Source organism: Oncorhynchus clarkii, chromosome 3 (genome assembly GCF_045791955.1).
Source record: "Oncorhynchus clarkii lewisi isolate Uvic-CL-2024 chromosome 3, UVic_Ocla_1.0, whole genome shotgun sequence".
NCBI classification, from domain to species: Eukaryota; Metazoa; Chordata; class Actinopteri; order Salmoniformes; family Salmonidae; genus Oncorhynchus; species Oncorhynchus clarkii.
In genome coordinates, this window is record NC_092149.1 from 89101163 (window position 1) to 89122269 (window position 21107).

At 45.5% G+C, this 21107-nt stretch overlaps 1 protein-coding gene across 2 annotated transcripts in view; it reads left to right on the forward strand.

Annotated features, from left to right (window-relative positions):
• Positions 1-21107, forward strand: part of LOC139405540 (ras-associated and pleckstrin homology domains-containing protein 1-like) — a 131927-nt gene that overhangs the window by 39901 nt on the left and 70919 nt on the right. For both annotated transcript variants that reach the window (XM_071147955.1, XM_071147953.1), the window contains 4 exons: positions 12849-12974; positions 14278-14392; positions 20509-20761; positions 20993-21107. The exon at positions 20993-21107 is cut by the window's right edge and continues 273 nt beyond it. In XM_071147955.1, the coding sequence (XP_071004056.1) occupies positions 12849-12974; positions 14278-14392; positions 20509-20761; positions 20993-21107 (609 nt within the window). The remainder of the gene's footprint in view (positions 1-12848; positions 12975-14277; positions 14393-20508; positions 20762-20992) is intronic.

The following is a 21107-nucleotide window of genomic DNA, read 5'->3' on the forward strand; positions in this document are numbered from 1 at the left end:
AATGTGATTGTAGTTGGAATTTTCAGCTGTTGCTGGTGAGTAATGAATCTGCTTCTGCCATGACTTACTGCATCGCTATTGAAAGCAGTTGATTGGTTGCTAAAATCCCTCTACCTCTTGATTGGTTAGAAGCTATTCGTGTTCTGATTTCAGATTTGAATAGCAGAGAAGTAGAGGAAGATGTTGTACCCTCTAACATGTTGTCTAAGTTGTTTTGGCAAAGTGGTCAAAGTTGCTCATCTGTGTCAAAAGTTGTGTTTACAGCGAATGGGATGTTAGAGATGATTTCACAATGGGACCTTTTAGAAAGTTGTGGAAATCCCATGAAAGTGAAGGAAGGAATAATCTAAAACGTATATAAGATACACTACATGACCAACAACGTTATGTGGACAACTGCTCTTTGAACATCTCATTCCAAAATTATGAGTGTTAATTATAGAGTTGGTCCCCCCCCCCTTTGCTGCTATAACAGCCTCCACTCTTCTGGGAAGGATTTCCACTAGATGTTGGAACATTGCTGCTATAACAGCCTCCACTCTTCTGGGAAGGATTTCCACTAGATGTTGGAACATTGCTGCTATAACAGCCTCCATTCTTCTAGGAAGGCTTTCCACTAGATGTTGGAACATTGCTGCTATAACAGCCTTCACTCTTCTGGGAAGGCTTTCCACTAGATGTTGGAACATTGCTTCAGGGACTTGCTTCCATTCAGTCACACAAGCATTAGTGAGGTCAGACACTGAGGCAGTTTGGGACTCGGAGTGGTGCAACAGAGGACAGACAATTTTAACATGCTACACACTTCAGCACTCGGCGGTCCCGTTGTGTGGCCTTCCTCTTCACGGTTGAGCCGTTGATGCTCCTAGACATTTCCACTTAACGATAACACTGACAGATGACATGGGGCAGCTCTAGCAGGGCAGAAATGTGACGAACTGACTTGTTGGAAAAGTGGCATCCTCTGATGGTGCCAGGTTGAGCGTCATTGAGCTCTTCAGTAAGGCCATTCTACTGCCAATGTTTGTCTATGGAGATTGCATGGCCGTGTACTGTCAGCAACCGGTGTGGCTGAAATAGAATCCACTCATTTGAAGGGGTGTCCGATGTCGTGTTTGTATACGAGCACACTATTCCAGACCGGTTTGAATGATGTTTCTATCTTCCACGGTTTAGAAGGACTAACTCTCCAAATAATCAAAGTATGTTGAATATTTAAAGTGGGGGACTCTTGCTTCACAAGTAACATTTTAATAATATCATAAGTCATATTTTTGATCATTAGAAAATACTTTATTTCTCAAAACTAGGACCCTTCATGTTAAACACTATCATCAATTGAACTATCTTGAAGTATTGTTCAGGAGTGTGGTGGCTAGTTGGGATATTAGGCATAGCTCCATCCATCATCCTTTCTTCTATTGGTGTCCCAGGCTGAACAGGCTCTCAGCAGGGATAGGACATCGCTCTCTCGCTCTCTCGCTCTCTCGCTCTCCTCTCTTCCTCTCGCTCTCCTCTCTTCCTCTCGCTCTCTCTGTGGGGTGCTCAGCTCCTGCTGCTGTGGAAGTTGAGAATAGCCTCCACGAGCTCCGCGCCTCAACAACCTGCCCTGAGCCTTTCGCTCAGTCTCTGAAGCACCAGAGATCCCATCAGAGATCCCACAGAGGGATTTACACCATTAGCTCCACAAGCGAACTACCCAGGAATCACAGTGGGCTAGATTATACCCGGAGACTAGAGAGAGAGAGAGATACCTGGGCAGGGACGAAGCAGCAGTTCTGGACAAAAACTGTTAGGGGTACAGGACACAGATGAGCTAGAAAACAAGGCTCCAGTCAGAGGCCTGTTGTAAGCTACAGTAGGAAACCCCCTGATGTACTGTAACCCCCTGATGTACTGTAAGATACAGTAGGACACCCCCTGATGTACTGAAACCCCTTGATGTACTGTAAGATACAGTAGGACACCCCCTGATGTACTGTAAGATACAGTAGGACACCCCTGATGTACTGAAACCCCCTGATGTACTGTAAGATGCAGTAGGAAGCCCCTGATGTACTGAAACCCCCTGATGTACTGTAAGATACAGTAGGACACCCCCTGATGTAGTGTAAGATACAGTAGGACACCCCTGATGTACTGAAACCCCCTGATGTACTGTAAGATACAGTAGGAAACCCCTGATGTACTGTAAGATACAGTAGGACACCCCTGATGTACTGAAACCCCCTGATGTACTGAAAATACCTGATGTACTGAAACCCCCTGATGTACTGAAACCCCCTGGTGTAAGCTACAGTAGGACACCCCTGATGTACTTTAAGATACAGTAGGACCCCTGATGTACTGAAACCCCCTGATGTACTGTAAGATACAGTAGGAAACCCCCTGATGTACTGTAAGCTACAGTAGGACACCCCCTGATGTACTGTAAGCTACAGTAGGACACCCCCTGATGTACTGTAAGATACAGTAGGAAACCCCCTGATGTACTGTAAAATACAGTAGGACACCCCCTGATGTACTGTAAGCTACAGTAGGACACCCCCTGATGTCCTGTAAGCTACAGTAGGAACCCCCTGATGTACTGAAACCCCCTGATGTACTGAAACCCCCTGATGTACTGTAAGATACAGTAGGAAACCCCCTGATGTACTGTAGGGAATCTACATCCTATTAGGCCTGTCATATAGAACACTGGAGTAGCATCCTGTTAGGCCTGTCATATAGAACACTGGAGCAGCATCCTGTTAGGCCTGTCATATAGAACACTGGAGCAGCAGCAGCATCCTGTTAGGCCTGTCATATAAAACACTCGAGCAGCAGCAGCATCCTGTTAGGCCAGTCATATAGAACACTGGAGCAGCATCCTGTTAGGCCTGTCATATAGAACACTGGAGCAGCATCCTGTTAGGCCTGTCATATAGAACACTGGAGCAGCATCTTGTTAGGCCTGTCATATAGAACACTGGAGCAGCATCCTGTTAGGCCTTTCATATAGAACACTGGAGCAGCATCCTGTTAGGTCTGTCATATAGAACACTGGAGCAGCATCCTGTTAGGTCTGTCATATAGAACACTGGAGCAGCATCCTGTTAGGTCTGTCATATAGAACACTGGAGCATCATCCTGTTAGGCCTGTCATATAGAACACTGGAGCAGCAGCAGCATCCTGTTAGGCCTGTCATATAGAACACTGGAGCAGCAGCAGCATCCTGTTAGGCCTGTCATATAGAACACTGGAGCAGCAGCAGCATCCTGTTAGGCCTGTCATATAGAACACTGGAGCATCATCCTGTTAGGCCTGTCATATAGAACACTGGAGGAGCAGCATCCTGTTAGGTCTGTCATATAGAACACTGGAGCAGCATCCTGTTAGGCCTGTCATATAGAACACTGGAGCAGCATCCTGTTAGGCCTGTCATATATAACACTGGAGCAGCATCCTGTTAGGCCTGTCATATAGAACACTGGAGCAGCATCCTGTTAGGCCTGTCATATAGAACACTGGAGCAGCATCCTGTTAGGCCTGTCATATTGAACACTGGAGCAGCATCCTGTTAGGCCTGTCATATAGAACACTGGAGCAGCATCCTGTTAGGTCTATCATATAGAACACTGGAGCAGCATCCTCATGTTAGGCCTGTCATATAGAACACTGGAGCAGCAGCAGCATCCTGTTAGGCCTGTCATATTGAACACTGGAGCAGCATCCTGTTAGGCCTGTCATATAGAACACTGGAGCAGCATCCTGTTAGGCCTGTCATATAGAACACTGGAGCAGCATCCTGTTAGGTCTGTCATATAGAACACTGGAGCAGCATCCTGTTAGGCCTGTCATATAGAACACTGGAGCAGCATCCTGTTAGGCCTGTCATATAGAACACTGGAGCAGCATCCTGTTAGGCCTGTCATATAGAACACTGGAGCAGCATCCTGTTAGGCCTGTCATATAGAACACTGGAGCAGCATCCTGTTAGGCCTGTCATATATAACACTGGATCAGCATCCTGTTAGGTCTGTCATATAGAACACTGGAGCAGCATCCTGTTAGGTCTGTCATATAGAACACTGGAGCAGCATCCTCATGTTAGGCCTGTCATATTGAACACTGGAGCAGCATCCTCATGTTAGGCCTGTCATATAGAACACTGGAGCAGCATCCTGTTAGGCCTGTCATATAGAACACTGGAGCAGCATCCTGTTAGGCCTGTCATATAGAACACTGGAGCAGCATCCTGTTAGGCCTGTCATATAGAACACTGGAGCAGCATCCTGTTAGGTCTGTCATATAGAACACTGGAGCAGCATCCTGTTAGGTCTGTCATATAGAACACTGGAGCAGCATCTTGTTAGGTCTGTCATATAGAACACTGGAGCAGCATCATGTTAGGCCTGTCATATAGAACACTGGAGCAGCATCCTGTTAGGTCTGTCATATAGAACACTGGAGCAGCATCCTGTTAGGTCTGTCATATAGAACACTGGAGCAGCATCCTGTTAGGCCTGTCATATTGAACACTGGAGCAGCAGCAGCATCCTGTTAGGCCTGTCATATAAAACACTGGAGCAGCAGCAGCATCCTGTTAGGCCTGTCATATAGAACACTGGAGCAGCATCCTCATGTTAGGCCTGTCATATTGAACACTGGAGCAGCATCCTGTTAGGTCTGTCATATAGAACACTGGAGCAGCATCCTCATGTTAGGCCTGTCATATAGAACACTGGAGCAGCAGCAGCATCCTGTTAGGCCTGTCATATTGAACACTGGAGCAGCATCCTGTTAGGCCTGTCATATAGAACACTGGAGCAGCATCCTGTTAGGCCTGTCATATAGAACACTGGAGCAGCATCCTGTTAGGCCTGTCATATTGAACACTGGAGCAGCATCCTGTTAGGCCTGTCATATAGAACACTGGAGCAGCATCATGTTAGGCCTGTCATATAGAACACTGGAGCAGCATCCTGTTAGGCCTGTCATATAGAACACTGGAGCAGCATCCTGTTAGGTCTGTCATATAGAACACTGGAGCATCATCCTGTTAGGCCTGTCATATAGAACACTGGAGCAGCATCCTGTTAGGCCTGTCATATAGAACACTGGAGCATCATCCTGTTAGGTCTGTCATATAGAACACTGGAGCAGCATCCTGTTAGGCCTGTCATATAGAACACTGGAGCAGCATCCTGTTAGGTCTGTCATATAGAACACTGGAGCAGCATCTTGTTAGGTCTGCTATATTGTGGTTAGGGAGCATAATAGGTTTTCTATAACTCCTCCTACTGTAAGGATCTGTCAGAAATGGCAACCTCTTCCCATGGGGTCTGATCAAAAGTAGTGCACTTTATAGGGGATAAGGCGTAATTTGGGACTTAGTGTCTACAACTGTTCAGTGGCCATATCAGACAGATTATTGTTCAGCAATTATGTCCACATCTGACGTTTTTGGAGGTCGGAGTCAGATGTATAGAATACCATTAACGCACACAGAGAGAGACTGGCAGCTGTAGCTTCTCTCTGGGATGACTATGGGCTGATGGAGGGTGGGATTCCCAGTGTTTCTCTTCCTGTTAACTCCTTCCTCCTTCTCATCCCCTGACTGGCTGGGGATAGAGCTTTGGGATGCATTTCATTCTGCTGTGCTCTGTTGGTCAGGTCATCATTGTAGAATAGAATGTGTTCTCATTGACTAGTTAAAGAAATGCAAATATATCAATAAAATGCTGTTGTGGAGGGCAAGGGAGAGAGGGTACCCTGGCAGAGAGAGGGTACCCTGGCAGAGAGAGGGTACCCTGGCAGAGAGAGGGTACCCTGGCAGAGAGAGGGTACCCTGGCAGAGAGAGGATACCTGTGGAGGCCAAGGGAGAGAGGGTACCCTGGCAGAGAGAGGATACCTGTGGAGGCCAAGGGAGAGAGGGTACCCTGGCAGAGAGAGGATACCTGTGGAGGCCAAGGGAGTGAGGGTACCCTGGCAGAGAGAGGATACCTGTGGAGGCCAAGGGAGAGAGGGTACCCTGGCAGAGAGAGGGTACCCTGGCAGAGAGTATAGCTGTGGAGGCCAAGGGAGAGAGGGTACCCTGGCAGAGAGAGGATACCTGTGGAGGCCAAGGGAGACAGGGTACCCTGGCAGAGAGAGGGTACCCTGGCAGAGAGTATAGCTGTGGAGGCCAAGGGAGAGAGGGTACCCTGGCAGAGAGAGGACACCTGTGGAGGCCAAGGGAGAGAGGGTACACTGGCGGAGAGAGGGTAGCTATGGAGGCCAAGGGAGAGAGGGAGAGCGCTGCCGCCACGTTAGGCTAGGGAGAGCACCGCCGCCACGTCAGGCTAGGGAGAGCACCGCCACCACGTCAGGCTAGGGAGAGCACCGACACCACGTCAGGCTAGGGAGAGCACCGCCACCACGTCAGGCTAGGGAGAGCGCCGCCACCACGTCAGGCTAGGGAGAGCGCCGCCACCACGTCAGGCTAGGGAGAGCGCCGCCACCACGTCAGGCTAGGGAGAGCGCCGCCACCACGTCAGGCTAGGGAGAGCACCGCCACCACGTCAGGCTAGGGAGAGCACCGCCACGTCATTTTCCCCCCTAATGTATCTTTTTACTATTTTAAATACGTTATTTAAGTCCGTATTCAGACCCGTTGCTATGAGACACTACATTGGGCTCAGGTGCATCCTGTTTCCATTGATCGTCCTTGAGATGTTTCTACAACTTGATTGGAGTCCACCTGTGGTAAATTCAATTTATTGGACATGATTTGGAAAGACATACACCTGTCTATATAAGGTTCCACAGTTGACAGTGCATGTCAGAGCAAAAACCAAGCCACGAGGTCGAAGGAATTTTCCGTAGAGCTCCGAGACACGATTGTGTCGAGGCTCAGATCTCACAGATCTACCAAAAAGGGCCTTGGTCATGGGCACTATGACAGAGCTCCAGAGTTCCTCTGTGGAGATGGGAGAACCTTCTAGAAGGACAACTATCTCTGCAGCACTCCACCAATCAGGCCGGTATGGTAGAGTGGCCAGACGGCAGCCGCTCCTCAGTAAAAGGCACATGACAGCCTGCTTGGAGTTTGTCAAAAGGCACCTAAAGACTCTCAGACCATGAGAAACAAGGTTCTCTGGGCTGATGAAACCATGATTGAACTCTTTGGCCTGAATGCCAAACGTCACGTCTGGAGGAAACCAGGCACCATCCCTACGGTGAAGCATGGTGGTGGCAGCATCATGCTGTGGGGATGTTTTTCGGAGGCAGGGACTAACGCAGGATCGAGGGAAAGATTCATAGGACGTTGGTTGAGAGAGTGTGTGTTGTACTCCAGTATGCCTGATCTGTAGGCTACCTCAGGTAGAGGTTGAGAGAGAGTGTGTTGCCTGATCTGTAGGCTACCTCAGGTAGAGGTTGAGAGAATTGATTTATGGCCTGGTGTCTTTGAGACAGTTCAGGAGACAGAAAACCCTCTAGTCTAGTGTGTCCTGCTGCAGTGCGGAGGAGCCTCTACTGGTCGGTCTCTAAAAGCACCTTATTCCCTATATAGTGCACTCCCTATGGGCCCTGGCCAAAAGTAGTGCACTACATAGGGAATATGGTGCCATAGGGCCCTGGCCAAAGGTAGGGCACTACACAGGGAATAGGGTGCCACTTGGGATGCACTCACTGACTCCAGTGCATGATAAAGCTAGTGAATACTGTACACTGCATTCCCTGCTTTATTACACCGTTTCCAGTCCGTCGGCTACTCTGCTAGGACATGTCTGGAGAGTCATATCTCTCTCTCCGTTATCGGAACCACGTCTGACTCATTGGTTTAAGTGTATCAGTGTGTCAATATTAAACTTATTTCCTTTCTCTGAGCCTTTACGTCTCACAGCTAGACTGCCTCAGCTTCAGTGCTGTTTACGTCTCACAGCTAGACTGCCTCAGCTTCGGTGCTGTTTACGTCTCACAGCTAGACTGCCTCAGCTTCAGTGCTGTTTACGTCTCACAACTAGACTGCCTCAGCTTCAGTGCTGTTTACGTCTCACAGCTAGACTGCCTCAGCTTCAGTGCTGTTTACGTCTCACAGCTAGACTGCCTCAGCTTCAGTGCTGTTTACGTCTCACAGCTAGACTGCCTCAGCTTCAGTGCTGTTTACGTCTCACAGCTAGACTGCCTCAGCTACGGTGCTGTTTACGTCTCACAGCTAGACTGCCTCAGCTTCAGTGCTGTTTACGTCTCACAGCTAGACTGCCTCAGCTTCAGTGCTGTTTACGTCTCACAGCTAGACTGCCTCAGCTTCAGTGCTGTTTACGTCTCACAGCTAGACTGCCTCAGCTACGGTGCTGTTTACGTCTCACAGCTAGACTGCCTCAGCTTCAGTGCTGTTTACGTCTCACAGCTAGACTGCCTCGGCTTCGGTGCTGTTTACGTCTCACAACTAGACTGCCTCAGCTTCGGTGCTGTTTAAGTCTCACAACTAGACTGCCTCAGCTTCAGTGCTGTTTACGTCTCACAGCTAGACTGCCTCAGCTTCAGTGCTGTTTACGTCTCACAGCTAGACTGCCTCGGCTTCGGTGCTGTTAACGTCTCACAGCTAGACTGCCTCGGCTTCGGTGCTGTTTACGTCTCACAGCTAGACTGCCTCAGCTACGGTGCTGTTTACGTCTCACAGCTAGACTGCCTCAGCTACGGTGCTGTTTACGTCTCACAGCTAGACTGCCTCGGCTTCGGTGCTGTTTACGTCTCACAGCTAGACTGCCTCAGCTACGGTGCTGTTTACGTCTCACAGCTAGACTGCCTCAGCTACGGTGCTGTTTACGTCTCACAGCTAGACTGCCTCAGCTACGGGGCTGTTTACGTCTCACAGCTAGACTGCCTCGGCTTCGGTGCTGTTTACGTCTCACAGCTAGACTGCCTCGGTGTCGGTGCTGTTTACGTCTCACAACTACACTTCCTCGGTGTCGGTATTGTTTGTTTGTGCCAGATGTATATGATATACAGAGCCCTCAGAAAGTATTCAGACCCCTTGACTTTTCCCACATGTTGTTATGCTACAGACATACTTTGTCACTGGTTTACACACAATGCACAATAATTATGTCAAACTGGAAATATGTTTTTAGACACACTCATTAAAAATGGAAAGCTGACATGTCTTGACTCAAAGTTTTCAACCCCTTTGGCTATGGGCTAAATAAGTTCAGGAGGAAAAATGTGCTGAAGTTGCATGGACTCTCTGTGCAATAATAGTGTTTAACATGATTTTTGAATGACTACCTCATCTCTTTACACCACACATACAATTATCTTTAAGGTCCCTCAGTCGAGCAGTGAATTTCAAACACAAATTAAACCACAAAGACCAGGGAGGTTTTCCAATGCCTCGCAAAGAAGGGCACCTATAAGCAGACATTCAATATCCCTTTGAGCATGGTGAAGTTATTAATTACACTTTGGATGGTGTACACCCAGTCACTACAAAGATACAGGCGTCATTACTAACTCAGTTGCCGGAGAGGAAGGAAACCATTTAGGGATTTCACCATAAGGCCAATGGAGACTTTAAAACAGCTACAGAGTTTAATGTCTGTGATCGGAGAAAACTGAGGATGGATCAACAACATTGTAGTTACTCCACGATACAAACTTAATTGACAGAGTGAGAAGGAAGCCAGTACAGAAAAATCTATTCTAAAACCTGCATCCTGTTTGTAGTAAGGCACTAAAGTAAAATTGGAAAAAAAATGTGGCAAAGAATTGAACTTTGTCCTGATACAAAGTGTTACGTTTGGGGAAAATCCACAACACATCACTGAGGACCGCTCTTCATATTTTCAATCATGGTGGTGGCTGCATCATGTTATGAGTATGCTTGTCATCGGCAAGGGCTAGGGATTCAAAGAAATGGACGAGAGCTAAGCACAGGCAAAATCCTCGAGTAAAACCTGGTTCAGTCTGCTTCTCAACAGACACTGGGAGATGAATTCACCTTTTTAGCAGGACAATAACACTGGAGTTGCTTACCAAGATGACATTGAATGTTCCTGAGTGGCCTAGTTACAGTTTTGACTTAAATCGGCTTGAAAATCTATGACGAGACTTGAAAATGTCTGTCTAGCAATGATCAGCAACTAACCTGACAGAGCTTGAATATTTTTTAAATGAATAATGTGCAAATATTGTACAATCCAGATGTGATGAATTTGAAGATACAGAAAGACTCTCAGCTGTAATCCCTGCTAAAGGTCATGCTAAAGGTCATTCTAACATGCATTGACTTAGTCGTGTGAATACTTATGTAAGTTAGATATTTCTGTATTTCAGTTTCAAATAAAAAAAAACAACATGTTTTTATGGGGTATTGTGTGTAGATGGTTGAGGGGGGAAAACAGTTTACATCCATTCTTAATTCCGGATGTAACTAAATGTAGAATAAGTCAAGGAGTTTGAATACTGTCTGAGGGCCGGACAGGTAGATCAGGAAAGGATTAGCCACACAGGTAGATCAGGAAAGGAGAAGCCACACAGGTAGATCAGGAGAGGAGAAACCACACAGGTAGACCAGGAGAGGAGAAACCACACAGGTAGATCAGGAAAGGAGAAGCCACACAGGTAGATCAGGAGAGGAGAAGCCACACAGGTAGATCAGGAGAGGAGAAGCCACACAGGTAGATCAGGAGAGGAGAAGCCACACAGGTAGATCAGGAGAGGAGAAGCCACACAGGTAGATCAGGAGAGGAGAAGCCACACAGGTAGATCAGGAGAGGAGAAACCACACAGGTAGATCAGGAGAGGAGAAGCCACACAGGTAGATCAGGAGAGGAGAAACCACACAGGTAGATCAGGAGAGGAGAAACCACACAGGTAGATCAGGAGAGGAGAAACCACACAGGTAGATCAGGAGAGGAGAAACCACACAGGTAGATCAGGAGAGGAGAAGCCACACAGGTAGATCAGGAGAGGAGAAACCACACAGGTAGATCAGGAGAGGAGAAGCCACACAGGTAGATCAGGAGAGGAGAAACCACACAGGTAGATCAGGAGAGGAGAAACCACACAGGTAGATCAGGAGAGGAGAAACCACACAGGTAGATCAGGAGAGGAGAAACCACACAGGTAGATCAGGAGAGGAGAAGCCACACAGGTAGATCAGGAGAGGAGAAACCACACAGGTAGATCAGGAGAGGAGAAACCAGGGAGGGGGAGACGCTCCTCGTTCTTCACAGGGAGGGGGAGACGCTGCTCGTTCCTCACAGGGAGGGGGAGACGCTGCTCGTTCCTCACAGGGAGGGGGAGACGCTGCTCGTTCCTCACAGGGAGGGGGAGACGCTGCTCGTTCCTCACAGGGAGGGGGAGACTGGGTTAGTAGTAGTCTTAACAGCAAGACTAGTAGTAGTCTTAACAGAAAGACTACCACGGCTCTGCACTAGGTTAGTAGTTCAGACAAGGGGGGATAATTCCGTCAGGCTTTATTCATGGTGTTCTGCAGCTATGGCGGGGACTGAAGGTGGAAACTGGAGACATCAGTCACAGTGAAATATTGAAACAGCCACAGAATCTAAACATCAGCACAAAGATGTCCCATTGACAGTGACAGTCATAGCGAGGGAAGGGAATAACAGATTGAGGAGAGGGAAGGTTGGATGCCTAGGGGGAAGGTTGGGGCAGGACTAGAAGGAAGGTTGGGGCAGGACTAGAGGGAAGGTTGGGGCAGGACTAAAGGGAAGGTTGGGGCAGGACTAGAGGGAAGGTTGGGGCAGGACTAGGGGGAAGGTTGGGGCAGGACTAGGGGGAAGGTTGGGGCAGGACTAGGGGGGAGGTTGGGGCAGGACTAGGGGGAAGGTTGGGGCAGGACTAGGGGGAAGGTTGGGGCAGGACTAGAGGGAAGGTTGGGGTAGAGGGAAGGCGTTTTGTTGCCGGTGGTAGAAAACGCTGTCTCAGGCACTGCTCCAGAATCTCTCATAAGTGTTTAATTGGGTTGAGATCTGGTGACTGAGGCGTACATCGTTTTCATGCTCATCCAACCATTGAGTGACCACTCATGTCCTGTGGATGGCAGGATAGCCATGGTTGCCAAAATAATGGCCTGCCGAGCATTTTTATAAAAGGACCTAAGCGTGATGGGATGTTAATTGCTTAATTAACTCCGGAACCTTGTGTGGAAGCACCTGCTTTCAATATACTTTGTGTCCCGTTATTTTGGCGGTTGCCTGTATTTTAGCTGGCGTGCCGGTAAGGTTGGTAGACTAATAAAGCAAGCAATAACTAAATGTACTGAATGAGACTCACGTTCCTTTCACTATGTTACCCAGATTTTGTCAGGAGGATACAGACGGCTCAAGACGAACGCTTAGAATTATTTAGATATGCAGAAATATAAACATTTTTTAATTTTTTTTTATGTATAATTAAGCATAATGATTATGGCTCTAGATTGCATGAAAAAGCTTTCAGGTGTTTGAAAAATGCGATATTCTCCCACTTCCAGACGGGGAGACTATCCACCATCCTCATGTACTAATGTTTGGGATGCCCAGTGTCTAAAAGGTTGAACATATAGATGGATGATTATATAGCTGGAGCAAGTGATTTGATAGGTTCTGTAGACACAAAGACATCGATTGATGTCAATGGTCAGGGGTTTGTCAGTTAGGTGGACTTGGGATGGCCCATATGCTGTGATGGTCAGGGGTTTGTCAGTTAGGTAGACTTGGGATGACCCATATGCTGTGATGACCAGGGATTCGTCAGTCAGGTTGACCTGCTCCAGGGATGTTACCATGGAGATGCAGGGTTCCCATTGGAGATGAATGAGAGGGACTGACACGCTCGTCAACCGGTAGCGAACTTTACCCTGTGTGTGTGTTTCAGATGGAGCAGCTGTCAGATGAAGACCTGGACCACACAGATGGAGGAGAGGAGGACAGTGATAAAGAAGATCAGGATCTAGACAAGATGTTTGGAGCCTGGCTGGGAGAGCTGGATAAACTCACACAGGTAACTAACCCTAACAGGTAACTAACCCTGGCTGGGAGAGCTGGATAAACTCACACAGGTAACTAACCCTAACTCACACAGGTAACTAACCCTAACTCACACAGGTAGCTAACCCTAACTGGTAATTAACCCTAATTCACACGGGTAACTAACCCTAACAGGTAACTAACCCTAACTCACACAGGTAACTAAACCTAACTGGTAACTAACCCTAACTAGTAACTAACCCCAACTCACACAGGTAACTAACCCTAACTCACACAGGTAACTAACCCTAACTGGTAACTAACCCTAACTCACACAGGTAACTAACCCTAACAGGTAACTAACCCTAACTAGTAACTAACCCCAACTCACACAGGTAACTAACCCCAACTCACACAGATAACTAACCCTCACAGGTAGCTAACCCACACAGGTAGCTAACCCACACAGGTAGCTAACCCACACAGGTAACTAACCCACACAGGTAACTAACCCACACAGGTAACTAACCCTAACAGATAACTAACCCTAACTCACACAGGTAACTAACCCTAACAGGTAACTAACCCTAACCATCACAGGTAACAAACCCTCACAGGTAACTAACCCTAATTCACACGGGTAACTAACCCTAACAGGTAACTAACTCTCACTCACACAGGCAACTAACCCTAACTCACACAGGTAACTAACCCTAACAGATAACTAACCCTAACAGGTAGCCAACCCTAACAGGTAGCTAACCCTAACTCACACAGGTAACTAACCCTAACAGGTAGCTAACCCTAACTCACACAGGTAACTAACCCTAACAGGTAACTAACCCTAATTCACACGGGTAACTAACCCTAACAGGTAACTAACTCTCACTCACACAGGCAACTAACCCTAACTCACACAGGTAACTAATCCTAACTTAGGGCGGCAGGTAGCCTAGTGGTTAGAGAGTTGGACTAGTAACTGGAAGGTTGCAAGTTCAAACCCCCGAGCTGACAAGGTACAAATCTGTCGTTCTGCCCCTGAACAGGCAGTTAACCCACTGTTTCTAGGCCGACATTGAAAATAAGAATTTGTTCTTAACTGACTTGCCTAGTTAAATAAAGGTAAAATTAAAACTCCCACAGATAACTAACCCTAACCTCCACAGATAACTAACCCTAACCCTATCGGGTAACTAACTAATACATTATGTGGACATTTAGTGATGTTATAGGGATTGTTTTGTTACCATGTATTTTCAGCATTATAACTACCTTAGTGGGTAGTATTTTCATATGCTTGTGGTGTATACTGTGTCTGTGTCCTCTCCTCTGTACAGAGTCTGGATGATGGGAGACCAGAGACAGTCCAGAAGGCCCCTCAGAAAGCCCCTCTCAGACAGGAGACCAACATGGCTAACTTCTGCAACCGCTTCTCCATGTACAACATTAACGGTATAATTAAATGTACATAATATAGCTGCAATCAGCCATGGCGTGGTTCAAGCTATGGCCCCACAGCGCCACAATCAGGACAAATTGGACTCCTCGCCTTAGGGCAGGGCAGGGCTCGGACTCCTCGCCTTAGGGCAGGGCTCGGACTCCTTGCCTTAGGGCAGGGCAGGGACTCCTCGCCGCAGGGCTGGGACTCCTCGCCTTAGAGCAGGGCAGGGCTGGGACTCCTCGCCTTAGAGCAGGGCAGGGCTGGGACTCCTCGCCTTAGGGCAGGGCTCGGACTCCTCGCCCAAGGGCAGGGCAGGGCTCGGACTCCTCGCCTTAGGGCAGGGCTCGGACTCCTCGCCTTAGGGCAGGGACTCCTCGCCTTAGGGCAGGGCAGGGCTGGGACTCCTCGCCTTAGGGCAGGGCAGGGCTCGGACTCCTCGCCTTAGGGCAGGGCTCGGACTCCTCGCCTTAGGGCAGGGCAGGGACTCCTCGCCGCAGGGCAGGGCTGGGACTCCTCGCCCTAGGGCAGGGCTGCGACTCCTCGCCGCAGGGCAGGGCAGGGCAGGGCTGGGACTCCTCGCCGCAGGGCTGGGACTCCTCGCCCTAGGGCAGGGTAGGGCAGGGCTGGGACTCCTCGCCGCAGGGCAGGGCTCGGACCCCTCGCCCTAGTGTAGGGCAGGGCTGGGACTCCTCGCCTTAGGGCAGGGCAGGGCTCGCACCTCTCGCCATAGGGCAGGGCAGGGCTCGGGCCCCTCGCCATAGGGCAGGGCTCGGACTCCTCGCCATAGGGCAGGTCAGGGCTGGGACTCCTCGCCCTAGAGTAGGGCAGGGCTGGGACTCCTCGCCTTAGGGCAGGGCAGGGCTCGCACCCCTCGCCATAGGGCAGGTCAGGGCTGGGACTCCTCGCCCTAGGGTAGGGCAGGGCTGGGACTCCTCGCCTTAGGTCAGGGCTGGGACTCCTCGCCCTAGGGCAGGGCAGGGCTCGGGCTCCTCGCCCTAGGGCAGGGACTCCTCGCCCTAGGGCAGGGCTGGGACTCCTCGCCTTAGGGCAGGGCTCGGACTCCTCGCCCTAGGGCAGGGCAGGGCAGGGACTCCTCGCCCTAGGGCAGGGCTGGGACTCCTCGCCTTAGGGCAGGGCTCGGACTCCTCGCCCTAGGGCAGGGCAGGGCTCGGACTCCTCGCCCTAGGGCAGGGACTCCTCGCCTTAGGGCAGGGCTGGGACTCCTCGCCTTAGGGCAGGGCTCGGACTCCTCGCCCTAGGGCAGGGCAGGGCTCGGACTCCTCGCCCTAGGGCAGGGCAGGGCTCGCACCCCTCGCCATAGGGCAGGTCAGGGCTGGGACTCCTCGCCCTGGGGCTCGGACTCCTCGCCCTGTGCGGTGGACACAGTGGCTGTCTGATGGAGTTTCAGGGAGAATATTGTGAACATACGGTAGGCATTTTAGGAGTGATGTTGCTTTCTGATTTAAAAACCGAGCAACCATAGGTCGAATCGTCAGTTTTGGGAAGCTGATGTTCACCATAAAAATGCACCTTTTATAATGACCCATTCATCATCACATTTGCAGATGTGTGTAAGATAGCCTGGTATTCCCAATGTGATGAGTAGATTGGAAAGTCATAATTTAGGCTAATAAAAATAATCAATAATTGTTTGCGAAAAAGACAGTTCACTGCATGGCTGAGCGTGTGGAGAAGTTCCCTCTTTCTTTCTTCAACACATTTCATGCAATTCTACTACATTTTATATGACTGGAGACATTAGCAGAATCTGTTTTAATAAAACAAATGACAGGGTATCCTACACTGCTGACACTGACAAACAGACCAATAAAAACAATGTTGTCCATATAATCAGCCTATGAGAACGGAGAGGCACTAATAGAGAATTATGTCTATTTTATAATTTTTTAAATGTAACCTTTTATTTTACCTTTATTTGACTAGGCAAGTCTACACCCTAGACCCGGCCTGGTTTCCTTGATATTTCATTCTATTGTTTCCAGTACTTGTCTTATATCATCTCCCATGTAAAAAACCTGTCTGATTAGGATGAATCGGCGCTCAGAATTTGTTTTAAATTCTCCGCCATGTTGGAGTCAACAGAAATCATAAATAACATTATAAATAACATTCCCTTACCTTTGATGATCTTCATCAGAATGCACTCCCAGGAATCCTAGTTCCACAATAAATGCTTGATTTGTTCGATAATGTCCATTATTTATGTCCAAGTAGCTACTTTTGTTAGGGCTTAGGTATACAAGTCCAAACGCTCGTGCAGGTCGAGCATAGCGTCGGACAAAAACTTCACAAAGTTATATTACAGGTCTTAGAAACATTTCAAACTAAGTATAGAATCAATCTTTAGGATGTTTTTATCATAAATCTTCAATAACGTTCCAACCGGAGAATTACATTGTGTATAGAGAAGCCATGGAACGAACGCAGGTCGCTATCATGTGAATCGCGCGTGACCAGCCCTTGGCTCTCTGCCAGACACCTGGCTCATTCAGCCCCACATCACAGTAAAAGCCTCATTCAAGTTTCTAAAGACGTTTGACATCTAGTGGAAGCCCTAGGAAGTGCAACTTCATCCATATCCCACTGTGAATTCAATAGGGGCTGGGTTGAAAATCGACCAACCTCAGATTTCTCACTTCCTGTTTGGATTTCTTCTCAGGTTTTTGCCTGCCATATGAGTTCTGTTTTACTCACAGACATCATTCAAACATCATCATTCAAACAGTTTTAGAAACTTTAGAGTGTTTCCTATTCAATACTAATAATAATATGCATATATTAGCATTAGCAAGGCACAATTAAAAGTGTCTCATACAATAAGGGGATCTGCTATACCTTTATTATGTCTGAAAAATTCAATTATAAATAACTTATAAATAACTTGTTTTTAACCAGGACAGAGGTATCATCCAATAGGCTTGGATTAAATTTCCAATATCCTCGCCCACGTGGAAATTCTGTAAGAGTAATGTATATGGTAATTATCTAATGGTCCAACCTCATTCTGTCTCCTATCAACACTTTAACTTGGTGCCAGAGAGAATGGCATAAGAAAGTAATCAAGATGATTACCCATGTATATCTCACTAGGTCAGGATATTAAACCTCCTCCATGTATATCTCACTAGGTCAGGATATTAAACCTCCATGTATATCTCACTAGGTCAGGGTATTTAAGTCTCCATATATCCACTAATTCCAATATATCCATGACATTCATGATTTCCTTTAAGAGCATGAGGGTGATCGTTTGTAGTGTGTTTTTCAGCCTCTCCCTGACCCAGTCTGTAATTCCTAAGTTTCATGCCAAGGTAACCTGTCTAAACGACTATCCCCCGTAGCACTCACATCTGTAGCTTTGAAATGCTTTCAAAGGCTGGTCATGGCTCACAGAACTTGATACATGGCATTTATGGACCAAGGTCTCACAACGCAATATTTCTCATGCTAGCAACTCAAACAACATGGTACTGACCAATGAACATTCAAGTGGGCGTGACTTGGCACATAAATGCATATACATCAGACACGGATGTTAATATTTTACATGACGGCGCTATATCTATCTCTATCTATATCTATATATATCTATATCTATATCTCTATATCTATCTATCTCGCTATATCTATATCTATCTCTATCTATATCTATATCTCTATCTATATCTATATATCTCTCTATATCTATAGCTGTATCTATCTCTCTATAGCTATATCTATCTCTCTATATCTATAGCTATATCTATCTCTCTATATCTATAGCTGTATCTATCTCTCTATCTATCTATAGCTCTATCTATCTCTCTATCTCTCTATCTATATCTAGCTATCTCTCTATCTATATCTATCTATCTCTCTAGCTATATCTATCTCTCTATATCTATAGCTGTATCTATCTATCTATAGCTCTATCTATCTCTCTATCTATATCTAGCTATCTCTCTATCTATATCTATCTATCTCTCTAGCTATATCTATCTCTCTATCTATAGCTGTATCTATCTCGCTATATGTATCTATATCTATCTATATCTGTATCTATCTCTCTGTATCTATATCTATCTCTCTATATCTATCTCTCTATCTCTCTGTATCTATATCTATCTCTCTATATCTATCTCTCTATCTCTCTGTATCTATATCTATCTCTCTATATCTCTCTCTATCTCTCTGTATCTATATCTATCTCTCTATATCTCTCTGTATCTATCTCTCTATCTCTCTGTATCTATCTCTCTATATCTCTCTGTATCTATCTCTCTATATCTCTCTGTATCTATCTCTCTATATCTCTCTGTATCTATCTCTCTATATCTCTCTGTATCTATCTCTCTATATCTCTCTGTATCTATCTCTCTATATCTCTCTGTATCTATATCTCTATATCTCTATATCTATCTCTCTATCTATATCTGTATCTATCTCTCTGTATCTATCTATCTTTATCTATGTCTATCTCTATATATCTATATCTATATATATCTCTATCTCGCTATATCTATATCTATCTCTATCTCGCTATATCTATATCTCTATATCTATCTCTCTATCTATATCTGTATCTATCTCTCTGTATCTATATCTATCTTTATCTATGTCTATCTCTATATCTATCTCGCTATATCTATATCTATCTCTCCATATGTATCTATATCTATCTATATCTGTATCTATCTCTCTGTATCTATATTATATCTTTATCTATGTCTTATCTCTCTATATCTATATCTATCTGTATCTATCTATATCTATCTCGCTATATCTATATCTATATCTATCTCTCTATGTATCTCTCTCTATATATCTCTCTGTATCTATCTCTCTATATCTATCTCTCTCTATCTATCTCTCTGTATCTATATCTCTATATCTATATGTATCTATCTCTCTGTATCTATATATATCTATATCTATCTCTCTATATCTATATCTGTATCTATCTCTCTATCTATCTATATCTATCTATATCTGTATATATCTCTCTGTATCTATATCTCTCTATATCTATCTCTCTCTATCTATCTCGCTATATCTATATCTCTATCTATCTATATATCTATTTCTATCTCTCTATCTATATCTGTATCTATCTCTCTGTATCTATCTCTCTATATCTATATCTATCTCTATATCTATCTGTATCTATCTATATCTATATATCTCTCAATATCTATCTCTATATCTCTATCTGTATCTATCTATCTATATCTGTATCTATCTATATCCTTATATCTATTTATATATCTATCTATATATCTATATATCTTTATCTATCTATATATCTATATATATATATCTATATCTATACATCTATCTAGATCGCTATATCTATATCTATCTATATCTATATATGTATCTATATCTATCTATATCTGTATCTATCTATAGCTATATATATCTATATATCTATATATATCTGTATATCTCTCTATCAATATATCTATCTATATCTATATATCTATATATATCTATCTATCTATATCTATACATCTATCTATATCTATCTATATCTATATATGTATCTATATCTATCTATATCTGTATCTATCTATAGCTATATATATCTATATATCTATCTATATCTGTATATCTCTCTATCTATATATCTATCTATATCTATATATCTCTCTATCTATATATCTATCTATATCTATATCTATGTATCTATATCTATGTATCTATATATATCTATCTATATCTATATCTATCTATATCTATATCTATCTATATCTGTATATCTATATATGTATCTATATCTATCTATATCTGTATCTATCTATAGCTATATATATCTATGTATCTATCTATATCTGTATATCTATCTATCTATCTATCTATCTATATATCTATCTATATCTATATATCTCTCTATCTATATATCTATCTATATCTATGTATCTATATATATCTATATCCCTATCTATATATCTCTAGATCTATACTTCTCTCTATATCTATATATCATCCTAAGGAAATGTGTACAATTTGTCCTGGTGGTGGTGCTATGGTTCCAAAGCTTGAACCCCGACATGGCTGCTTGCAGCTATATTTTTAGTTTTTGTTGTTAATGCTGTTGTTTATGTTGTTGTTTATGTTCTTCTTCCAGAGGCTTTGAACAAGGGTGGAGAAGGTGTAGACCTGGATTCCCTGATGGCAGACCTGTGTTCCATAGAGCAGGAGCTGAGCACCATCGGCAAGCCCAATAGTGGCAAGAACAGGCTGGGTGTGCCAGGTGATGCCAAGCTGCGCCAGAAACCCCCCGCCGGCCGTGGCACCAAGGGGCATGGTGGAGGAGGCACCTCCAGCAGTGGGGGCAGTGGAGGAGGCACCTCCAGCAGTGGGGGCAGTGCCTCTAGTAGGTAAGGTCACTGAACTGTGGATATATTTATGTTAAAGACGTCTTTGGTGTCACTGTTGTGTTGTGGTATTTATGTGTTTTATTTATTGATCATTTTTCAATTCAGCAAATGTATTGATTGATCTCCGATCAGACTTAGTTTTTTTTTTATTGTCCTGTACAGTGTATGTATTTATTTTGCTGCTGTGTTTGACCTTAGATAAAGTAAAGTACCTCTCTATGTATCTACCAGTACCCGGGCCTCGCCAGCCTCCACGGTGGCAGCTCGCCGTCCCTTGGCCTCCAACCTGGATGATATCACGGCCCAACTGGAGCAGGCGTCTCTCAGTATGGACGAGGCTGGCAGA